Source organism: Equus przewalskii, chromosome 14, assembly GCF_037783145.1.
Source record: "Equus przewalskii isolate Varuska chromosome 14, EquPr2, whole genome shotgun sequence".
In the NCBI taxonomy this organism is placed as follows: Eukaryota; Metazoa; Chordata; class Mammalia; order Perissodactyla; family Equidae; genus Equus; species Equus przewalskii.
Window position 1 is genome coordinate 11962501 of NC_091844.1, and position 19876 is coordinate 11982376.

Below are 19876 nucleotides of genomic sequence, written 5' to 3' on the forward strand. Positions count from 1 at the left end.
AAACTTGCCTCTGTTGGCATGGCTGCCACTTTCTTTCGTTTAGGTCATCCCTGTAGCCACCCATCTACTGAACAATGGTTGTGGCGTAGGAGTTTTGCAGTGTCTTGAGCATATGATCGGGGCAGTGAGAAGCAAAGTGCTGGAGGTGAGAATGCCCCTGTTTCAGTTCACTGTGGCGCACCCAGCATTCTGGGCTTGTTCTGTCCCCATCTGTGGCCTCCTGTCTTACTTCTTCTTTCTGTTCCCACGAAGGTTCACAGCCATTTCCCCCACAAGCCCGTTATCTTGATTGGCTGGAACACAGGAGCTTTGGTGGCCTGTCATGTAAGTGATTCTCGTCTTATGTGGTGGTTGTCCTGGGGTGGAGTAATGCTGCTACTGCTGCTGAAGGCTACCATAGGGGCCTTTTACGTTCCAGGCACTGTGCCAGGTGCTTTGCCTATGTGATTGCATTTAAACTGTAGAAGACAAACTTCGTTTTTTAACTTTATTGTGGAAAATTTTAAGCAGAAACTTAAAGTGAGAATAGACTAGTATAATAAACCCCTTGTGGGGTCAGCCTGATGGCGCAGCGGTTAAGTGCGCACATTCTACTTTAGCGGCCTGGAGTTTGCTGGTTCGGATCCCAGGTGCAGACATGGCACCGCTCATCAAGCCATGCTGTGGTAGGCGTCCCACATATAAAGTAGAAGAAGCTGGGCACGGATGTTAGCTCAGGGCCAGTTTTCCTCAGCAAAAAGAGGAGGATTGGCAGATGTTAGCTCAGGGCTAATCGTCCTCAATAAATACGTTAAAAAAAAAAACAAAAAAACCCTTGGGCCCCTCACCCAGCTTTACCAGTGATCAGCTCAAGGCCTGGCTTTTTACTTCTTACTCCTGTCTACTTTCTCTCTCCTCCAGTGATTTTAAGGAACATCCCAAATATCATTTCATTTGTGTATATTTCAGCATGTATCTCTGAAAAAAAATTCCTTTTTCTTCCCAAACATAAGTACTATTCTCCCACCTAAAAGGGCAAAACAAAACAATAATTCCAGCAGTTCCAGCAATAAAAGCAGACACTTTGAAGACTTCTAGCAGGCAAAAGTTTTAATAACTCTGGAATTTGATGTTGTGTTCATGTTCTTTCTCTTTCCAAGACATCAAGGATCCTTTTCTTTATTATTTTATATACAATTCTATGTATATTAGTTGCGTGAGTGTCCCTGACCTGTCCAAAGCCCCAGTTCTCAAGTGGATCAAATAAACAAAGTCTGTGCTGCTTCACGTGGTCTAGTCAAGGGTGACGTCTAAGACCACAAGAGGAAGAAGGCCATCTCTTCATACGCCCTGGTCCCAGGGATGGCAGAACTCAGCGACTGCTCTAAGAAATTTGAGCAGACTGGGAGCTATCCATTAAATTCGAAAGGGGGAGATTTTCTTTACTTAAGGGAGAAGAGCAACATTTGTGTTCTCCTGATTGCATTTCTTATTGGTGGAGGGAAAAGCGAGCAGGAGCACTCTAGTCTAGGGAATTGACAGACGTATTAAACCTCCCATCCTATGGTTCAGCCCTCTGCTGGGTTACTCTCAGGGCCCCAGTTCTCTGGGTGGTGGCTGCTTGTGGAACAGTACGTCTTGTGTTCTGTGCTCTTACTGCTGCCACTGTGACTGGTACCCATGGAGTTAGGACAGGGAAGGAGGAGATGGGACTAGCTGGTAGGTTTGGATCACCCCTGGATTCTGCGTAGGATGTAGCTGCAGTGATGTCACTTGACCTTGAGACAAATTGTTTCATTATTTCCAGGTGTCAGTGATGGAATATGTCACTGCAGTTGTCTGCCTTGGGTTTCCTTTGCTTACCGTGGATGGCCCCAGAGGGGTAAGCACGGGGTGCAGCTGATTGCTGGGTCATTGGGAGGTGCGAGTAAGGGACTGCATGCCTCAACCAAGCAGGTGCTCAGCGACTGCAGTTTCCCAGCTGACTCCTGAGCAGACTTGCCAGGTCAGTGCTCAGTGAATATGAGCCAGCCAATTGTAAAACCTGTACCTGTTTTAGGATGTGGATGATCCCCTCTTGGATATGAAGACTCCAGTCCTCTTTGTCATTGGTCAGAATTCCCTGCAGTGTCACCCTGAAGCCATGGAGGACTTCCGGGAGAAGATTCGTGCTGAGAACAGCTTGGTAGTGGTTGGGGGAGCTGATGATAATCTCAGGTGAGTGGGTTTCCTGAGAGCTGCAAGAGAGCCATGTTGCAGTGTTAGAGAGATGCCTGTAAGGGAGAGATGTAACTGTAGACTAATCTGGTTCAGTGGAAGGGGGATGGTAGAAAACATTTTTAACTAACAGATTTATAAAAAGTTTAAAAAATAGTACAAAAAAGTCCCATATAGCCTTAACCTGGATTTCCCAAATGTTGGCATCTTACGTAACCAAAGGATAATTATCAAAGTCAGGAAATTAACATTGATTCAATACTGTTGTCTAATCTACAGACTCAGATTTTGTCACTTGTCTCACTAATGTCCCTTTTCTGGTCCAGGATCCAGTGCAAGATCACAGGTTACTGTTAGTTGCTGTGTCTTCTCAGTCTCCTTTAATTTGATGCTGTTACTCAGTCTTTCTTTGTCTTTCATGACCTTGACACTTTGAAGACTTCTAGCCAGTTATTTTCTAGGCTGTCAATTTGGGTTTTTGACTTTTTTTTTTAATTTATTTTTTATTTTTTTTTTATTGAGTTATTGATAGGATTAATGTTATGATAGATTACAACCTTGTGAGATTTCAGTTGTACATTTTTGTTAGTCATGTTGTGGGTACACCACTTCCCCCTCCGTACCCTCCCCCCACCCCCCCTTTTCCCTGGTAACCACCGATCAGATCTCCTTCTCAATATACTAATTTCCACCTATGAGTGGAGTCATATAGAGTTCGTCTTTCTCTGACTGACTTATTTCGCTTAACATAATGCCCTCGAGGTCCATCCACATTGTTGTGAATGGGCCAATTTCGTCTTTTTTTATGGCTGAGTAGTATTCCATTGTGTATATATACCACATCTTCTTTATCCAATCATCAGTTTCTGGGCATGTAGGCTGGTTCCACGTCTTGGCTATTGTAAATAATGCTGCGATGAACATAGGGGTGCAACGGACTCTTGAGATATCTGATTTCAGGTTCTTAGGATAGATACCCAGTAATGGGATGGCTGGGTCATAGGGTATTTCTATTTTTAACTTTTTGAGAAATCTCCATACTGTTTTCCATAGTGGCTGTACCAGTTTGCATTCCCACCAACAGTGTATGAGGGTTCCTCTTTCTCCACAACCTCTCCAACATTTGTCGTTCTTGGTTTTGGATGCTTTTGCCAATCTAACGGGGGTAAGGTGATATCTTAGTGTAGTTTTGATTTGCATTTCCCTGATGATTAGCGATGATGAACATCTTTTCATGTGTCTATTGGCCATATTCATATCTTCTTTTGAGAAATGTCTGTTCATGTCCTCTGCCCATTTTTTGATCGGGTTGTTTGTTTTTTTGTTGTTAAGCAGTGTGAGTTCTTTGTATATTATGGAGATTAACCCTTTGTCGGATAAGTGGCTTGTAAATATTTTTTCCCAATTAGTGAGCTGTTTTTTTGTTTCAATCCTGTTTTCCCTTGCCTTGAAGAAGCTCTTTAGTCTGATGAAGTCCCATTTGTTTATTCTTTCTATTGTTTCCCTCAACTGAGGAGTTACAGTGTCCGAAAAGATTCTTTTGAAACTGATGTCAAAGAGTGTACTGCCTATATTCTCTTCCAAAAGACTTATTGTCTCAGGCCTAATCTTTAGGTCTTTGATCCATTTTGAGTTTATTTTGGTGTGTGGTGAAAAAGAATGGTCAATTTTCAATCTTTTGCCTGTGGCTGTCCAGTTTTCCCAGCACCATTTGTTGAAGAGACTTTCTTTTCTCCATTGTAGGCCCTCTGCTCCTTTGTCGAAGATTAGCTGTCCATAGATGTGTGGTTTTATCTCTGGGCTTTCAATTCTGTTCCATTGATCTGTGGACCTGTTTTTGTACCAGTACCATGCTGTTTTGATCACTGTAGCTTTGTAGTATGTTTTGAAATCGGGGATTGTGATTCTGCCGGCTTTGTTTTTCTTGCTCAGGATTGCTTTAGCAATTCGCGGTCTTTTGTTGCCCCATATGAATTTTAGGATTGTTCAATTTCTGTGAAGAATGTTCTTGGGATTCTGATTGGGATAGCATTGAATCTGTATATTGCTTTAGGTAGTATGGACATTTTAACTATGTTTATTCTTCCAATCCATGTGCAAGGAATGTCTTTCCATCTCTTTATGTCATCGTCAATTTCTTTCAAGAAAGTCTTGTAGTTTTCATTGTATAGATCCTTCACTTCCTTGGTTAAGTTTATCCCAAGGTATTTTATTCTTTTCGTTGCGATTGTGAATGGGATTGAGTTCTTGAGTTCTTTTTCTGTTAGTTCATTGTTAGTGTATAGAAATGCTACTGATTTATGCACGTTAATTTTATACCCTGCTACTTTGCTGTAGTTGTTGATTATTTCTAATAGTTTTTCTGTGGATTCTTTGGGGTTTTCTATATATAAGATCATGTCGTCTGCAAACAACGAGAGTTTTACTTCTTCGTTACCTATTTGGATTCCTTTTATTTCTTTTTCCTGCCGAATTGCTCTGGCCACCACCTCCAGTACTATGTTGAATAGGAGTGGTGAAAGTGGGCACCCTTGTCTTGCTCCTGTCCTCAGAGGGATGGCTTTCAGTTTTTGTCCATTGAGTATGATGTTGGCTGTGGGTCTATCATATATGGCCTTTATTATGTTGAGGTACTTTCCTTCTATACCCATTTTACTGAGGGTTTTTATCATAAATGGGTGTTGGATCTTGTCGAATGCTTTCTCTGCATCTATTGAGATGATCATGTGGTTTTTGTTTTTCATTTTGTTGATGTAGTGTATCACGTTGATTGACTTGCGGATGTTGAACCATCCCTGTGTCCCTGGTATAAATCCCACTTGATCATGGTGTATAATCTTTTTGATGTATTGCTGTAATCGGTTTGCCAAAATTTTGTTGAGGATTTTTACATCTATGTTCATCAGTGATATCGGCCTGTAGTTCTCCTTCTTTGTGTTGTCCTTGTCAGGTTTGAGGATCAGAGTGATGTTGGCTTCATAGAATGTGTTAGGGAGTTCTCCATCTTTCTCAATTTTCTGGAACAGTTTGAGGAGAATAGGTATTAAGTCTTCTTTGAATGTTTGGTAGAATTCTCCAGAGAAGCCGTCTGGTCCTGGACTCTTATTTTTGGGGAAGTTTTTGATTACCGTTTCTATTTCCTTACTTGTGATTGGCCTATTCAGATTCTCCATTTCTTCCTGATTCAGTTTGGGGAGATTGTAGGAGTCTAGGAATTTGTCCCTTTCTTCCAGGTTGTTCAATTTGTTGGCATATAGTTTTTCATAGTATTCTCTTATGATCTCTTGTATTTCATTGGTATCTGTTGTGATTTCTCCTCTGTCATTCCTAATTTTATTAATTTGCGGTTTCTCTCTTCTTTTCTTGGTGAGTCTGGCTTGGGGTTTGTCAATTTTGTTAATTCTTTTGAAGAACCAACTCTTTGTTTCATTGATCCTTTCTATTGTCTTTTTTGTTTCAATATCGTTTATTTCTGCTCTTATTTTTATTATTTCCCTCCTTCTACTGACTCTGGGCTTTGTTTGTTCTTCTTTTTCTAGTTCTGTTAGGTGTCTTTTGAGGTTGCTTATGTGAGCTTTTTCTTGTTTAGTGAGGTGAGCCTGTATTGCGATGAATTTCCCTCTTAGGACTGCTTTTGCTGCATCCCAAATGATTTGGTATGTCGTGTTCTCATTTTCATTGGTCTCCAGATAAAATTTGATTTCTTCTTTAATTTCTTCAATGATCCATTGTTTGTTGAGAAGCGTGTTGTTTAGTCTCCACATTTTTGCACCTTTCTCTGCTTTTTTCTTGTAGTTGATTTCTAGTTTAATACCATTATGATCAGAAAAGATGCTTGATATTATTTCAACTCTCTTGTATTTATTGATGTTTGCTTTGGTTCCCAAAATATGGTCAATCCTTGAGAATGTTCCATGTGCACTTGAGAAGAATGTGTAACCTGCTGTTTTTGGATGAAGTGTTCTATATATATCTATTAAGTCCATCTGGTCTAATTTTTCATTTAATTCTGTTATTTCCTTGTTGATTTTCTGTCTGGATGTTCTGTCCATTGGTGTTAATGGTGTGTTGAGGTCCCCTACTATTATTGTATTGTTGTTGATGTCTTCTTTTAGTTCTATTAAGAGTGGCTTTACAAATTTTGGTGCTCCTGTGTTGGGTGCGTATATATTTGTAAGTGTTATGTCTTCTTGGTGGAGAGTCCCTTTTATCATTATATACTGTCCCTCTTTATCTTTCTTTATCTGTTTTGCTTTGAAATCTACCTTGTCTGATATTAGTATAGCGACACCTGCTTTCTTTTGTTCATTATTAGCTTGGAGTATTGTTCTCCATCCCTTCACTCTGAGTCTGTGTTTGTCTTTGGGGCTGAGGTGTGTTTCCTGGAGGCAGCATATTGTTGGATCTTGTTCTTTGATCCATCCTGCCACTCTGTGTCTTTTGATTGGGGAGTTCAATCCATTTACATTTAGAGTGATTATTGAGATGTGGGGGCCTACCACTACCATTTTGTGTCTTGTTTTCCGGTTTTCTTCAATTTCCTTTGTTTCTCGTCCCATGGTTTAATCTGTTCTGATGTAGAGCTGCTACTCTCTGTTGTTGTCCTTCTACTTATCTCCTCTGCTCTTGGTTTTGTAGCCCCTTTCCTTTTTTGGATTTTTCAGGAATGAGGGTTTTCCTGAGGATTTCCTGAAGAGGAGGTTTTGTGGCAATGAACTCCCTTAATTTTTGTTTATCTGGGAAAGTTTTTATTTCTCCATCGTATTTGAAGGATATTTTCACTGGGTAGAGAATTCTCGGCTGTAGATTTTTGTCCTTCAGATTTTTGAATATATCATTCCACTCTCTTCTAGCCTGTAAAGTTTCTGCTGAGAAATCTGCTGATAGCCTGATGGGGGTTCCTTTGTAGGTTAGTTTCTTTTGCCTGGCTGTCCTTAGTATTTTCTCCTTGTCGTTGACTTTTGCTAGCTTCACTACTATATGCCGTGGAGTTGGTCTTCTTGCATTGATAAAGTTTGGAGATCTATTGGCTTCTGTCACCTGAAGATCCATCTCCCTCACCAGATTTGGGAAGTTCTCAGCCATTATTTCTTTGAATAGGCTTTCTGCCCCTTTCTCCTTCTCTTCTCCCTCTGGTATACCTATAATCCTTACGTTGCATCTCCTAATTGTGTCTGATAATTCTCGGAGAGTTTCTTCATTTCTTTTTAGTCTTGCTTCTCTCTCCTCCTCTGCCTGCAGCAATTCTATATTGCCATCTTCCAAATTGCTAATTCTTTCCTCCATATTATCGGCCCTACTGTTCAGAGCATTTAGATTTTTCTTAATCTCCTCTATTGTGTTCTTCATTTCCAATATTTCTGTTTGGTTCTTCTTTATCGTATCAACCTCTTTTGTGACATAGCTCCTGAACTCGTTGAGTTGTCGGTCAGAATTCTCTCTTAACTCACTGAGAATTTTAATGATGGCTGTTTTGAAGTCATCATCATTTAGGTTATATATCTCATTTTCTTTGGGATTGTTTTCTGTGTATTTGTTACTTTCTTTCTGTTCTGGAGATTTGATGTATTTTTTCATATTGCTTGATGTTGTTGATTTGTGCCTCCGCATGGAGATAGAGTTTAGTTGCTCCTTTCACTTGTTTCAGCTGCTGCGGTGGGGGAGCAGCTGTTTATACTGCACCAACCAGGAACCCTGTCCACAGTTGCTAACTGCGCCTGGGCCCCTCCTTGTAGCCACAGTGGCCCTTTGGATTCCCTCCTCTGCCGTGGGGGCCGTCACAGGGGGGCTTCAGGCTGCGGGTGCCTACTGTTGCAGCCCACCTAGATGTGCTCTCTCCTTGGGGTCTGCAACGGTGTTATGGGCTTTTCCAGCGGCCAGGGGTGGGATCACTTATATTTGTCGCTCCGTTGCTGTCGGCACCCACAAAATCTCACTTGTCCTCTATGGGTCGCAGGAGAGCTATTGGCATCTTCTACAGTCTGTGGTTAGTTCACCTAGCTATGCTGCTTTTGCCCTGGGGTCTTCCAGCCTTGTGGCTGGCGGCTGGGTGCCTTCTACTGGTGCTGTGCAGAGGCTTTCGCTAAGGCTGCTGTGAGCCTGTAGGGTTTCCCCCTAGGCTACGAAGCTGGGTCTCTGGAACTCCTCCCAGCCCCAGTCCTCTCCGAGATCTCCGGCTATCCCTAGTCCCACGGGGCGGGCAACGGCAGCTGGGGGTTGCCCCGCCCTCTGGGATTCTCTCCGGGACTCTCCTGGAGCCGTGAATGCTGGGCGTGGCCCCTCTGCTAATGGCAGACAGAGAGTCTTGTCTGCTGCCTGGCAGAACTCCGGCGCTTCGCCTCCGGGTCGCAGAGCCGGCCTTTGAAACTTCCCCCAGCCCCAGTCCTCTCCGAGATCTCCGGCAATCCCTAGTCCCACGGGGCGGGCAACGGCAGCTGGGAGACCTCCGTACCCTCAGCGACTCTCTCTGGGACCCTCCGGGCGCCGCGAACACCAGGCGGGGTCTCCCCGCCAATGGCGGGGAGAGACTCTCCCCGCGGGCTCAGGTGTGCAACTCCAAAGTTTCCCTCTGCGGTTAGGAGTAATTGCGGGGGGTTTAGGTAGGGTTCTGGTCACCTGTTTCCACCGTCGCTCCTCTGTTGTGTGCTCGCTCCTGCCCTAGATGTGTGTAGATCCTCTGGGGGCGTCCGTTGGAAGAAAGCCGCTTGCGGGTACTAGGCTGCTCGGTCAGGGTCGGAGAGTTTTCACCTATTTCCACATCCTCCCGGAGGAAAGTCCGTCCGCCTTCCGATGTATAGTCGCGTGGGTATCTCAGATGTCCTGAGATGCTGTCTGGATATCCTTTGTCAAGCGATAAGTGTCCAAATAATTGTAGACTCGAAGGGGGAGAGACAAAGAGGACTACTCATGGCGCCATCTTGGATCTTCCCAGTAGTGTTCTCTCCAGCCCATTTTTTGATTGGGTTGTTTGATGTTTTGTGGTTGAGTTGCAAGAGTTCTTTATATATTAAGGGTATTAAGCCTTTGTCAGATATATGACTTGCAAATGTTTTTTCCCAGTTAGTGGGTTGTTTTTTTGTTTCAATCCTGTTTTCATTTGCCTTGAAGAAGCTCTTTAATCTGATGAAGTCCCATTTGTTTATTCTTTCTATTGTTTCCCTTCTCTGAGAAGGCATGGTGTCCGAAAAGATCCTTTTAATACTGATGTCAAAGAGTGTACTGCCTACGTTTTCTTCCAGAAGCCTTATGGTTTCAGGTCTCACCTTTAGGGGGTTTTTGACATTTTTTTGTGATTAGATTGAGAATATCCATTTTTGGCAGGAATGCCACAGAGGTGATGTGCCTTTAGTGCATCTGCTCGGAATGTGTGATGTTGCTGTGTCTTATCACTGGTCATGTTCACCTTGATCACATGGTTAAGGGAGCATCTGCCAGGTTTCTCGACTGTAAATTTACTATTTTTCCCCTTGTAATTAGTAGTTATCTTATGGGGAGAAGATACTTTGAGACTCTGTAAATATAGTCTTTGTCATCATGCTTTTCCTGGGGTAGGCCTCTCTGTATATTTTGTTTCTTACTGAGGATGAATATGAACATAGATTTTATTTGTATTAAGCATCCTCTTATATATTTTGGAGTGTAAACAGTAACAGTTTGGAAGGGGTTTTAAGAAGACACTTTAGTCTTTGAGATGGCTGTTCTTCCCTTACAAGTCTGGCTGCCTGTAGGGCCTTTAGTTATCTTGTCAGGAAATGTACTGAAAAAGAGGTTATGTCATTTATTGAGCCTCCTTTTTTTTGAGGAAGATTGGCCCTGAGCTAACATCTGTGTCCATCTTCCTCTATTTTATATGTGGGACGCTGCCTCAACGGGGCTTGATAAGCAGTGCATGTGTCCACGCCCGAGATCCAAACCGGCGAACCCTGGGCTGCCGAAGCAGAATGCAAGAACTTAATCCCTGGGCCTCCTTCTTTTATGTGCTCAGTCTTAGAGATTAATTTCATTTGTGTGCTGTAACTAGAGAGCTTAGAGCAAGTACCTGCTCCCACCTGTCTTGTCGGTTTCCTACCCAGAGATGTTTTGGAGAAGTCTTCCTGGCGTTTGTCTTTCTCTAGCTTCTTAGGAACCTAGTATCTAATCCTTGGATGCTCAGGGCAATGTTTTCTTGTAAATACATGACTTTTCTTGGTAATTCAGACAGGAGAATCGATTGTATGTGTTGCGTTGCTGTGAGGGAGTGGGAGAGGTAGGAATACCCTTAGTGAGAGTTGGACTGTGACGCTGCTTTGGACACACATTTGCGTGGGGCCAAGAGCACTGGACTGAGAATTGGGAGACCTCAATTTAACCTTGGCTCCTTTTGCTAAGAAGCTTGAGTAAATTGCTTAACTTCTGGGACTCACTGTCCTCATCTGTAAAATAAAGGTGTTACACAAGGTCAGAAGCCAAAAACCAGTAAATTGGGGTCTCAGAATTTGGAGGCTCACAATGTCACTTGGTGCCCTGTTTCTCTCTGCTGAGACCCCACTTGGAAGCCAGGGCTTTTAAGGCGAACTTTCAGAGGGCCATGTAGCTGGCTGTGGTCATTTTCTCTTATCCCTTTAGAACTAACCTGTGACCACCCTTCCTCTCCTCCTACTCATCTCATTTCAAAGCGCGCAGTCATCTCAGGGTTTGGGCCTGTGCTGGAGGACATCTAGATGAAGTCTTAGCAATTGGGTAGAGTTTATCTCTGAAGCCGGGGGTATAGGACTTCTGGAGTATACAGTCCCAGGCACTTTCCATGTGTTCTTTGGTTCTTTACATATGTTATTTTGTGTAATCCCCACAAATCCACGAATGAGGTGTCATGATTCTCCATTTTGCAGATGTGGAAACTGAGGTTCAGATAGGTTGTGATACATGCCTAAGGGCTAATGTAGTCTTCCTTCCTGTGCACTAGAAAATAATCAACACAGAAAAGAAATCCATTCTTATTTCCATATGATGCCATGGAATGTTTAGAAAGTAAACATTTCCTCCTTTTTTTCTCTTAGAATAAGCAAAGCAAAGAAGAAATCAGAAGGATTGACTCAGAGCATGGTGGATAGATGTATTCAGGTACACAGTTGCTTTATGTGTTTTTCTTGGCTAGGCCTACCTTTCCATAACCTTTTAGGCTCGGTCTTGTTGGCAGCAGCCTCTTTGACTCTGAAGGGTGAGGGAGTATCCACTGGGACCATTGGTAGGCCTAAATCATAAGCAAAGAGAAGGGGAAAAGAGAGAGGGAGAAAAAGGGAAAAGGAAAGGAATGAACTAAGACGTGAGTAAAGCATCAGAGGAGAAAGGGTTTATTGGAGGAGTCGTGGGGTGCGACTGCCCTAGGGCGCCACCTCACAGAGGCTTCTGGACTCAGGCTCCTGCTGGTCTTTGGCTCAGGCTGGAGTTTGTGCCAGGCTTTGTGTGCGGGGGAGGGACCGGCACATCTGATGCCAAAGCAGAGATGAATCGATTTTAGTTGCACCTGTTGGGGAGGTTCCTGTTCTGCAGATGAGGACTCAAGAGGCATCGGCCCCTCTTTACATAGGATGAGATTGTGGACTTTCTGACTGGAGTGCTCACTCGTGCTGAGGGGCACGTGGGCTCCGAACCTCGGGATCAGGATGCTGAGAAGAAGAAGAAGCCCCGGGACGCAGCCCGCAGAGACCTGGCCTTTGAGGTCCCTGAGCGGGGCAGTCGACCTGCCTCGCCGGCTGCCAAGCTGCCTGCCTCACCCTCGGGCTCGGAGGTAATGCAGGCAGGGGGAGAGCTCTTTTGCTGGGGAATCAGGACTGCAGAGTTGGTTCCTCTCTTCCTGGGGATGCCTGTCTGCCTTGCCAGTGCTGTGGGCCTCTGAGTTCCTACAAGGAGAATTCCTGACCAGGGAATTCCAGAGAGGCATGATGATTGATGGTCAAATCCAAACAACAATGGCTACACCCTTGTCCCCACCCTACTCAGGATCTCTCCAGTGTGTCCAGCAGCCCAACCTCCAGTCCCAAGACCAAAGTGACTACAGTGGCCTCTTCCCAGAAGTCCAGTCAGATCGGGAGCTCTCAGCTGCTGAAGAGACACATGCAGCGGACAGAAGCTGTGCTGACCCACAAACAAGCCCAAGGTATGGGCACCTGGCCCCATGGCCTCTCTGGGGTTCTGCCTTCTGCAGTTGATGTCTTGTGGCAGTTGGAAAGTATTGGCATCTGCAGCTTTTTCCAGGGGTATGTGAGAGGCACCCTTTCCCACATTTCTGTCCAGGCAAAATTTGGTTGAAATGAATACTGAGGGCTGTTAAACATCACAAAAGGTCTGCATTGGTGGAGCTGTACAGTTCCTCTGAGTACAGCTTTGTCTTGGTGTTTTGGGAAGTTAGGCTTTGTGAGCTGACTACACGTATATTGGCCTCAAATGGTTTTCTAACTCCCAGCTGGGGAAGCTGTGTCTACAGTTCTGGGCCCTGTGCAGCCACTCGTGCAGTCAGGGAGCTCTCCACATCCTGGGGACGGAGTGATTGGCTTTATTCATCGGATTCTAGGGCAGCTTAACTGGTGTTGTGCCCTTTTTTTGTCCTGCCCTTGAAAAATTAAGATTCCCATTCTGGGACTTTGAGTGAAGTTTACCAGGGGTCTCTGTAGATAGTTTTTAGATTAGACTGGGAGATACTTTTATGGTTGAAAACAGAGTTTGGAGAATAGTGAGTGCTGTGTAAGAAGCTATAGAAAAGGGAGAGTTCAGTGGGAAGGGAGAGAAGAAGAAACAGTAGCTCTACCTCGCCCCTGCTTTGATCATTTGGGAAGCCCTGAGGTGAGGCCTCTTGGGCGTTGGTGTCTGATGATGTGTCCAGGAGTGTGTGTCATCTGAGATTCTCAGGTACCTGGGAAGAGGTAGCAGCCAGAGAGATGTCAAGTAGAGAGATGTGGAGGTGACAGGAGGCTGATTGCTCACTTCCCCTGTGTTTTAGTGGAGCCAAAGGGTCAGGACCTAAACCCAGGCCTCTTAGAGGTTGCCCTGAAGAGTGGTGCTAACAAGGAGCAGAAGTGTGAGTAGAGTGGTGAAGGCAAAAAAGAGACTAGGCCCTAGGGTCCACGTGGATGTTCTGTGACCTGGATCATCTTAAGTGGTGGCAAGTTCCCCGTGGGTGGTGACCCTTAGACTTTTGATGAAGAGAAAGCCAGCAGTCTGCTGTGCTTCTGGAGGGATAATCAGTTGAGGATCTAAGAAACTCTGGAAGGCTGATGGTTGAGCTGAGTTTGAAACGGGCCCCAGAGTGTCGTGGGGGAGAGCAGCAGGTACTGCACCCTGGCTGTGGCAGAGCCCATGGGCAGGGGCATGATAATAGCTCGTGTTTATAGAACCTTTACTGCGTGCTAGAGCCTTTTCTTGGCACTTAATTTGTTCTTGCTCATTGAATCTTGGCAGTGGCCCCATGAGGCAGGTACATTTATTATTTTCAGTTTATAGATGATTCTAAGGAGCTACTAAACGGCAGAGTCAGGTTTCAAATCCATACAGTAATTCCAGAAAAAGCCCCTGTTGACCATTTTCTAGAACACTTTCGTATCTTTTTCTTACTCCTCCTCTTTCTCCTTTCTCTGGCTGGCTATGATTCTGTAATTCTTTCTGATTCATTCCAGCACAGTTTGCTGCTTTTCTGAAACAAAATATGCTGGTGAGGAAAGCTCTTCCTCCCGGCACCTCCTCCTGTCTCTTTGGTGAGTATCACTCTTTCTCTCACCTCTCACCTCTGCTCTCTGCTTCTCTCCCGTTCTTCCTCTTATTTTTTCCCCATCACTGCCTCTCGTTTGTCTCTGTTTAGTTTCCTCCTGTTCTTTTCTGCCTTTTTCTATCTTCTGAGTCTTTTTTTTTTTTTTTTTTTACTAATTCTTTCTGCTTACTCCATAGTCGTTACTTTTTCTCCATTCTTTCTGTTTACCTCTCATGGTGTTTTTCTCTTTTTGTCTCTTATTCTGGTTCTTGGCTCTGCTTCTCCTGTGTGTGCCTATGGACCATTGCCTGTGAGCCTGAGTTTCCTTGTGTGTTTTTCTCCCCGCCTTTGACTTCCTACTTCATCTTGGCTGCTGCAAGCACACACCAACCATTTATCAGCATAAAACCTGTAACTCCTTTCCCTTTTACCCCACTTCCTACTTTGATTTTAGTCAGTGCATTTATTCCCTAAGCAATCCTTCCAGCTGGTGATGCCCTGACCTGGTCTAGGGTAGCTCCCTGTGGCCCCATGCCAGGATTACCCCTAATCCTTGTGTGACTGCTCTCTTTCTCCCCACCCTACCCCTGATTGCCTATGCTAAGAAGAGGGACTAGGTGGGCTTCTGGGTTTAAAGAGAAGGAAGCCTGACAGATAACTTGAGTCTAAGAGGCTTGGCCATGTGTAGGATGAGTCTCATTGGTTCAGTGGAGGGGGAAACCCATGTGTCAACAGATGGCCTTTCTCTGTACTAATAAAATGACCTAGGGACTACATTGTGACATGGGCCACTGTTGCCTGTTATTTTTGGACAGGAACTATAAAGTTGTCTTGGCTGAGGTGTTCCCTTACCTAGTAGATGCTCAACGCCAGCCTTAAGTCCTGGTGATAATCCTTCTCGTTGCTTCCATTTGGCAAGCAAACCCTCAACTTTGGGCTCTTAGGGCAGGGTGGGACTCTCAGAGCCTTGTAAAAATCTCCCCTTGGAGAGGACTGGATAGCCTGCTTCTCCACTGCTTCTTTGTAGAATGTTTAGTGTCCTCCGGCTGTGTGACGTGGGGCAGGGCCTGAAACAGGACGATCATCACGTTCTTTGAGTCTGGGAAGCACTGTTTAGGCCCATGTGCTGAGTCCTCTGTCTTTTGATTGGCTTCTGCTAGGCAGGGTCGGGATGTCTTCTCCTTTCTTTTTGTTCCTACCAGCTTAAAGCCCCTTCCTTCCTATTCCAGGACCGGGTGAGGGGTGGGGGTGAAGCCATCCTCTGAGAGGGCCAAGGTGGAGCTCCAGCACAGGTGGGGCCTGAGGCACTGGCAGCCTGCTGATGTGTGACTTCTTACGTGGAATGGTTCTTCCGTGTCTTCCCACACACGGCCATGCCCCTGCTGTCACTGGCTGTCAGTGTCTGTCGGCCTCTTTCGCATTGTGGAGAACCTTACCTCAGATTCATCTCTTAGTTCCCATTTCATCAGAACAAACGGAGGAAGCAGAGAAGGAGGATCTTAGGGTCCAGCTGAAGCGGCACCATCCCTCCAGTCCTCTTCCTGCCAGTAAGACCTCCAAGCGACCAAAGATCAAGGTGTCCCTTATCTCCCAAGGGGACACAGCTGGAGGGCCTTGTACTCCTTCTCAAGGAGGAGCTCCAGAAGGTGAGTTTCTCTTGGCCTGTTTAAGTAAAAACTGACCGAGCTCTCGCAGGGCAGAGCGTTGCTCTCTTTGTGATTCTTGCTGTGTGGCTCAGCCTCTGCTTCAGTGCAGGAGGTGCCTGGAGTGAAGAGAGTACGAGGTTGTACATGGAGGAGAGTGGGCAATGACCTGATGTGAACTAGGATCAGGGCAGCAGAGCCAGGATCAGAGGAAGCTGTGGGGTCATTCAAAGCATCGTATATTTTGTTCTTTTTTGGTCTCAATTAAAGATAAAATATTATAGAAAGTCTAGAAATAGAAGGAGAAAATAACCCCAACTCTCCCTACTCTATTGTAGTTATTCTTCATTTTCCACCTTCCAGTCTTTGTCCATAATATCTTGCATTTAGCCTGGGCTGTGGACCCTGAAAGGTTGGGGCCACACAGGACTGACCTGTGACCTTCGGGTTTTCTGTTCTGCAGCTGCGGGAGGGAAGCCGGTCACCATGACACTGGGGCAAGCTCCCACAGGGGCCAAGGAGCTCACAGGGCTTCTCACCACAACCAAGTGAGTCTGTTTCTTGGTCTGTTTGGCCCTGTTCTCTTCTTTCTCTTCACCTTTTCTTTGGTCTATTTAGTGCTTTGGGAAGATGATGGATTTTGGATTCTGTCAGTTTTGGTAATGTGACTTCTTTCTGAGTGGTGTCTTTTTCTTTTGGGTCAACTCACAGTTCATTTCTACTTAAAGTTTGCAAAGCACCCTGTAGCTCTTGCTTCAAGGCCTGACTTTAAAAAGGACTTGAGGCCGGATTCAGCAGGTGGGACAGAGAAACCAAAGGTTCTAGCCTTGTGTCCATTGCTGAAAGCCTTGCTGGGCCCCACTTTGGACCCTCACTGTCTTGTCAGGGTCTGCTACCCTTCGACCTTTGGCTAGTGGAGCTCCTGTCTTTGTCTCCAGGTCAAATGCTTCTGAAGGGGGAGTCTCAGCCAGCCCAGCCTCCTCGGTAGTCTCCAGCAGCACCACGCCCAGTGCCTTGCACACACTCCAGAGCCGCCTGGTGGCCACCTCTCCTGGCAGCTCCCTCCCAGGTAACTGGTAGCCCAGCCTTTCCTGCCTCCCAGCCGAGCCTTTTGGGCTGCAGCAGGAGGGTGGTCCTGGGAAGCATCCCTGGAGCCGAGTCTGGAGAATGCTCCTCTGGTCTCAGGCTTGTTAAAGAGGCTTGACGTGAAGCTGGAATTAGCTTGGAGTTGGGGGAGCTCTTGGCCTTAATTTCTACAGGGACTAAGTATCCCAGTCTGTACTATAAGGAAGAGAAGCAGCTGGTGGGAGACGTATGTATTGTGTTTCATTTTGGTGTTTTTAAGCATGTCTGATTGAGTGAAACTGTAAATGGTGCTATACTGGGCATTAGGAATACGAGACATTTTCCTGCCTGTGCTCGTCTCCTCGCTTCCCCCGCCCCGACCCTGCACTAAAAGGCTAGTCGCTGGAGTCCAGCAGGGCCAAGGCACTGCAGATGCTCTTCTCCTGCAAGACCTTCCTCTGCTTTGAGGCCACTAGACTGTGTGCAAAGTAAAGTGTATTGGGGATTCTTTTGGCTTAAAAAGTCCTCCTTCTTCCCTGAAAAGAAAGGAGGGAATTAAGATTTCTGAGAAGTGGGGTTCAGTCTCTCTTTGGTTTTCCTAAAACTGTCCGAAATGTAGGACCGGTGGTTTGGAGCAGGTTGGGATGTGCACAGCAAATCTGAGGCAGTGTGTCTGGAGTAGTACCTTTCCTTATGTGGGCATCCAGCGTGCATGCCTGGGGAGCCCTTCCTTGCGTCTTTTTTTTTTGCTGAAGAAGATCTGCCCTGAGCTAACATCTCTGCCAGTCTTCCTCTATTTTGTATGTGGGTTGCTGCCAGGGCATGGCTGATAAGTGGTGTAGGTCTGCGCCTGAGATCTGAACCCGGGAACCCAGGCCACCGAAGCAGAGCGTGCTGAACTTAACCACTATGCCAGGGGGCTGGCCCCCTGGCATCTTTCTGAGAGCGCTGGGAATGTCTGAGGAAAAGAGCATTGGTGTCTTGGTTGTTGAGGGTGGCTGGGCGTGGCCGTTCTTGGGATAAGGGACTGAACCTGTGCTGATGTCTCTTATATCCTCTCCTAGGGCCCACGTCAGCCAGCAGTCTTCTCCAAGGTCTCAGCTTCAGCTTGCAGGATATCAGCAGCAAGACCTCTGGCCTCCCAGCAAATTCCTCCCCAGGGCCAGCCCCACAGGTACACATCTGCCTTCCACTGGACTGGGCAGGTGTGGGGAGGAGGCCTCCTCAGCTTAGTTGGTTTTGGCAGGGAGACTGGGTCTGGAGTCTGGGTCAAGGACAAGCTTTCTGACTTCACAGCTGGAAGCTCCCAAAGGTTAAGGCTCCATCACTTACTGTGTGACCTTGAGCAAGTTTCTTGACCTCTCTGTATCTGTTTCCATCTGTGTAAAATGAGAATAATAATAGTACTACCCTTGCGGAGTTGTTTTGAGGATTAAATAAGATAATATATGGAAAATGCCTAGAAGAGTACCTTGCATGTAGTAGGCACTTGATACATGGTAGCCCTCAATATATGCTATGGGCCCTCCACACTCGAATGTTGCTGTTGGACAACAGCTTCTGATCAACTGGGCTTGTGTGTCCCACAGGCCACCAGTGTGAAGTTGCCCACCCCCATGCAGAGCCTGGGTGCCATCACCACGGGCACCAGCACCATTGTCCGTACCATTCCTGTGGCCACCACTCTCTCCTCCTTGGGTGCCACTCCTGGTGGGAAGCCCACAGCCATCCACCAGCTGCTGACCAATGGGGGCCTCGCTAAGTTGGCAAGCAGCCTCCCTGGCCTGGCTCAGATCTCTAACCAAGCATCAGGTGAGTCTCTCATGAGAACCGTGGGGACTCCCAGGTAGGGGATCTTCCCCCAGGACTTTCCCATCTCACATGGGCGGGGTATGATGTTGAACCCAACCCCAAGGGGTCCTGGCATTGACCCTCAGGGATTCAGCCATGTGGGTCTGTCCCCCAGAAAGGTTGAGAGAATACAGGCTGTTTCCTGCTGTTTTTCAGACTGACCAGTAGGGCACAGGTGACCCAGCTAGGGAGGAGGCCTAGGCGGGAGGCTGAGGGGCATGTGTTATGTGGGGAAGAAACTCTCCAGGAAAAGAAGGTGGAGGCTGTGGGCAAAAAACCTACTTTCCTCTCTCACTCAGGCTTGAAGGTCCCCACCACCATTACTTTGACACTACGTGGTCAACCGAGCCGAATCACCACGCTGAGCCCCATGGGCTCAGGAGCCGCGCCGTCAGAGGAGCCCACCTCCCAGGCACTGCCCTCCAGCTCACAGGTGAGTCTGCCTGGGAAAACTGAGGACACAGGCTCCATATTGGAAGTTGGGGGCTGGCTGACTGGCTGCTTGGAGGAGCTGCCAGTGCACTGGACTTGTAGGCAGACCACATTCAAATCCAGACTCGGGGGTTTGTAGCTTTGTAACTTTGAGCAAGTTAGGGACCTCTGTGAGTCTCTTTTTCTCTAACGCTCCCTGGATTGTTGTGAGTATTAGATATGTAAGTATGTTCAAGTGTGTAGCTGTGCCTAGTGCCTAATCTTTTTGTTTACTTTCCCTCTCCATTCCTCTTCTCCTCTCATTCTTGGTTTCTTCAGTCAGAAGTTGTGATGGAAGCTAGTTAGCTAATACTCTTCTTTGACCAATGGTTTTCCAGCATTGTGCCATTCCAGATCTTGGCATTCGTTGCCATCTTTTTTAGGGCACAACTAGGTTTTTGTAGCTCTTACCCAGGAAGTCACCATCAATTCCTCCTAGCTGATCTAGTTTCTGTTATGGCCTTTTTTAAGATTTTATTTTTTTTTTTCCTTTTTCTCCCCAAAGCCCCCCAGTGCATAGTTGTCTGTTCTTCATTGTGGGTTCCTTCTAGTTGTGGCATGTGGGACGCTGCCTCAGCGTGGTTCGATGAGCAGTGCCATGTCCGCGCCCAGGATTCGAACCAACGAAACACTGGGCCGCCTGCAGTGGAGCGCGCGAACTTAACCACTCAGCCAGGGGGCCAGCCCCATGTGTTCTGGCCTTTTTAAGTAAAGTGTTTCTAATCTTAAAGAGGTGACTGGAGAGCCACCCAAAGATCAGAGGTTAAAGAAAAAAGTAGTTGGAGTTCAGTATTTAGGGTGCTTTCCTTCAGTATCTTCTGTTTCAGCCAAGGCCTTCCTGTGCAGGGCACGGTGCTATGCAGGCTGCCGTGACTGAAGGCCTGGTCCTGTTCCCCTCATTCCCACCACACCAACCCTGTCTGGGAACTGG

At 46.3% G+C, this 19876-nt stretch overlaps 1 protein-coding gene across 19 annotated transcripts in view; it reads left to right on the top strand.

Moving 5' to 3' along the window:
* The window catches only part of KANSL3 (KAT8 regulatory NSL complex subunit 3), a 62647-nt gene that overhangs the window by 21139 nt on the left and 21632 nt on the right, over nucleotides 1–19876 (top strand). For 11 of the 19 annotated variants that reach the window (XR_011525894.1, XR_011525893.1, XR_011525890.1 and 8 more), the window contains exons 8-20: nucleotides 44–145; nucleotides 253–324; nucleotides 1787–1861; nucleotides 2039–2196; nucleotides 11232–11295; nucleotides 11762–11962; nucleotides 12175–12331; nucleotides 15370–15561; nucleotides 16022–16106; nucleotides 16497–16627; nucleotides 17688–17797; nucleotides 18213–18435; nucleotides 18774–18907. Coding sequence is in view for 11 of the 19 variants with exons in the window: in XM_070572117.1 (XP_070428218.1) it covers nucleotides 44–145; nucleotides 253–324; nucleotides 1787–1861; nucleotides 2039–2196; nucleotides 11232–11295; nucleotides 11762–11962; nucleotides 12175–12331; nucleotides 15370–15561; nucleotides 16022–16106; nucleotides 16497–16627; nucleotides 17688–17797; nucleotides 18213–18435; nucleotides 18774–18907 (1704 nt within the window). In the remaining 8 variants the exon portion in view is untranslated. Of the gene's footprint in view, nucleotides 1–43; nucleotides 146–252; nucleotides 325–1786; nucleotides 1862–2038; nucleotides 2197–11231; nucleotides 11296–11761; nucleotides 11963–12174; nucleotides 12332–13844; nucleotides 13923–15369; nucleotides 15562–16021; nucleotides 16107–16496; nucleotides 16628–17687; nucleotides 17798–18212; nucleotides 18436–18773; nucleotides 18908–19876 lie in introns of all 19 variants that reach the window. The other 8 variants (XR_011525888.1, XR_011525889.1, XR_011525887.1 and 5 more) reach the window with 1 other exon arrangement.